Raw genomic sequence first — 2,450 nt, 5'->3', positions numbered from 1 at the left:
AAAATATCCCCACCTAAGCAGAAAAATCGCCACGACGCATTCAATCTCACCACCTAATTGAAAAAATCACCACCCAATTTGCAAACTCACCACTGAACTAACAAACTCACCACGACAGATACAATATCACCACCTGTCTCAATAAGTCACTAGCTCACCTTGGAATCTCACCACCAAACCCAAAAAAGGCTACCCTTAACAAAACCACAACCCACCCTAGCGTACGCACCTAAATTCACCTCCACCACCCAACTTACAATCAAAACCAACCTCATCTAACTATCGTCATCACCTATCTCGACTATCGATCACCTACCTCCACCCCACTCGACAAAACTGTACCTTCACCTGACATGCCAGCCAGCCGTCGCACCACCAGACGAAAAAAGTCAGCGTCACCTGAAACCGATTCATCAGCAGGCTATGCTCCTCCCACCAATACGGCTGGACCACGACGCAAAACGAACCACAACATCGACACTTTCAGCCAAGCCACTGATCCCCCAAGGACCAAGAAGCGCAGACGCACAGACGACGAACACCCACTTGAAACCACCCACACCGAAGACGACAAACACCCTACGACTTCTAGCACCTCTCCAAACATGAGTAACTATTGCCAACTGGGAAACGAATGGGGTATGCCGCGTGCGGAGCGAAATCTAGCTCAACTTGACTTACCAAAGAACAACCGCATATCAGCCATTGGCCTCTACGAGGCACAGGCACTCCAAGTGTCCTATGAGCTAGACAAGACAATGCTCTGCATTGTCTTGAAGTGCAGTAGAAAAGTCCTCGATGACGCATTGTGAGTACAACTGGTCATGTCTTTACGAGTCCAAGAAGTCGAATAATACTAACCTTGAGCCTTGCCTCCATAGACTCAAAGGACCACTCTCGCGCGAACCCAACATGTACACAAATTATCAAACGTATAGCAACGTTGCTACCAAAACACCAAGTACGTTATTTGTTTTGTTATAGTAAAAATCTTAAACATATCAATGAAACAGGTCGCTTACGTTGATCGCACAGTGCCACCCAAGGGCGTATCTCAGGGCTTTCCGGAACGTAATACCATAGTTGGCAACACTTGGTCCAACTACGACAAGGACGAACACAAAGTTTTCACCCCTCGCTTATTCGAGCGCCTATGTATCGGGACCAGCAAAGCGTATGCACTCACCTCAACACCTCTAGGGATTCCTGCCTCCACCAAAACAACAACCGCTGGCCTTGAACCAACACCTCTAGGAATTCCTCCCTCCGCCAAAACAACAACCGCTGGCCTTGAACCACTGACGCAGGAGGAATGCGAAAAATACATTCCTATCTTTGAGCGCTTGGTCAATCTAACTAAGGTATCACATGACTTACATGACGGCCGACTCTGGAGGCATAGTGGCAAAAGCAAGAACCACACCTCCGAGCAACTTCTAAATCAAGAAATCAGCAAAGCAGTTCGCCAGGTAAGTGATGAGATTAACTACGATCGATAGCTCGAATTAACCCCACTTTAACTTACATTCAACTTGTTTGGTCAACCAGTTTCATCTCTTGAACAGTCACTTCAATCTACAATACCACCTCCTTGTGGCCCGTTGGAACCCGGCATCCACTGGCTCCAATGCGCTATTTCAGGACGAGTTCACCACATGTGAAAGGTGGGCCCGGTCAGAACAAAAAACTCACCTTCTTGAACGATTCACCTTTGAATCAACCAAGGCGCCACAACATCTCCGAACAACACGAAAAGAGCCTAAGCCAATGTCGGAAGCCGCTGCTCGCCAAGCCAATCGTAGGGCTGAACTCGCGAAAGCTTTGAACGAGTTGATGGGTATGTAGATGGTTTTACTCGTCATTCTACCTCTGCCTCTGGTCGGTCTCATGCTAATGATGCCTTTACAAAAAGGACCACATTTGCGCGGGGGCTATCAGGGCAAGGGAGACGCCCACCCCAAGGTTGCGGACCTGAAGAAAGTATTTGAGACCAAGGAGTTTCGTGGCGGCGTGAAACTAACATTCAACCGCACTCCGGAGAGCAGCATTACCGATATGATGCTTTGGAAGGGCCCCAGCGCCCTTTCTAATGATGAGGTGGATATCTGGATACAAGACATCAAGATGAAGTATTATACCATCAACCGGGCCGAGCCCGAGTCAAGTCGTGACTCTGAAAAGAAACTTGGTGAAGCGCAGGATAAGTCTGACAATGACCGACCCATCGGAACCATTCCCAACTTAGATGAAGCTGCTCACAATCTGGATGATTGTTCAACGCCAATAATTGGTACCATTCCCAAGTTAGATGAAGCTGCTCAGAACCTGGATGATAGATCACCGCCAATATTATAGATACAGAATGCCATACCTTTCTCATCTCATTACATTTCCGATCTCATGTTCTTTCTCACTAACCTTTACTTTCACGCCTCATGCCTTCTAATCGT

General features: G+C 47.6%; 1 protein-coding gene across 1 annotated transcript; it reads left to right on the top strand.

Moving 5' to 3' along the window:
* Positions 1–353: 353 nt before the first annotated feature.
* Positions 354–2,355, top strand: MELLADRAFT_113522 (uncharacterized protein; the record flags this gene model as incomplete). The annotated part of the gene is made up of 5 exons (XM_007418267.1): positions 354–808; positions 882–961; positions 985–1,469; positions 1,549–1,837; positions 1,913–2,355. 5 exons carry the CDS (start codon positions 354–356, stop codon positions 2,353–2,355), a joined length of 1,752 nt encoding a protein of 583 aa, XP_007418329.1.
* Between the last annotated feature and the right edge of the window lie 95 nt (positions 2,356–2,450).

Source organism: Melampsora larici-populina (genome assembly GCF_000204055.1).
Source record: "Melampsora larici-populina 98AG31 unplaced genomic scaffold MELLAscaffold_87, whole genome shotgun sequence".
Taxonomy (NCBI): domain Eukaryota; kingdom Fungi; phylum Basidiomycota; class Pucciniomycetes; order Pucciniales; family Melampsoraceae; genus Melampsora; species Melampsora laricis-populina.
Note: the sequence above shows the minus strand (reverse complement) of the source record. Positions and strands in the feature narration are given on the sequence as shown.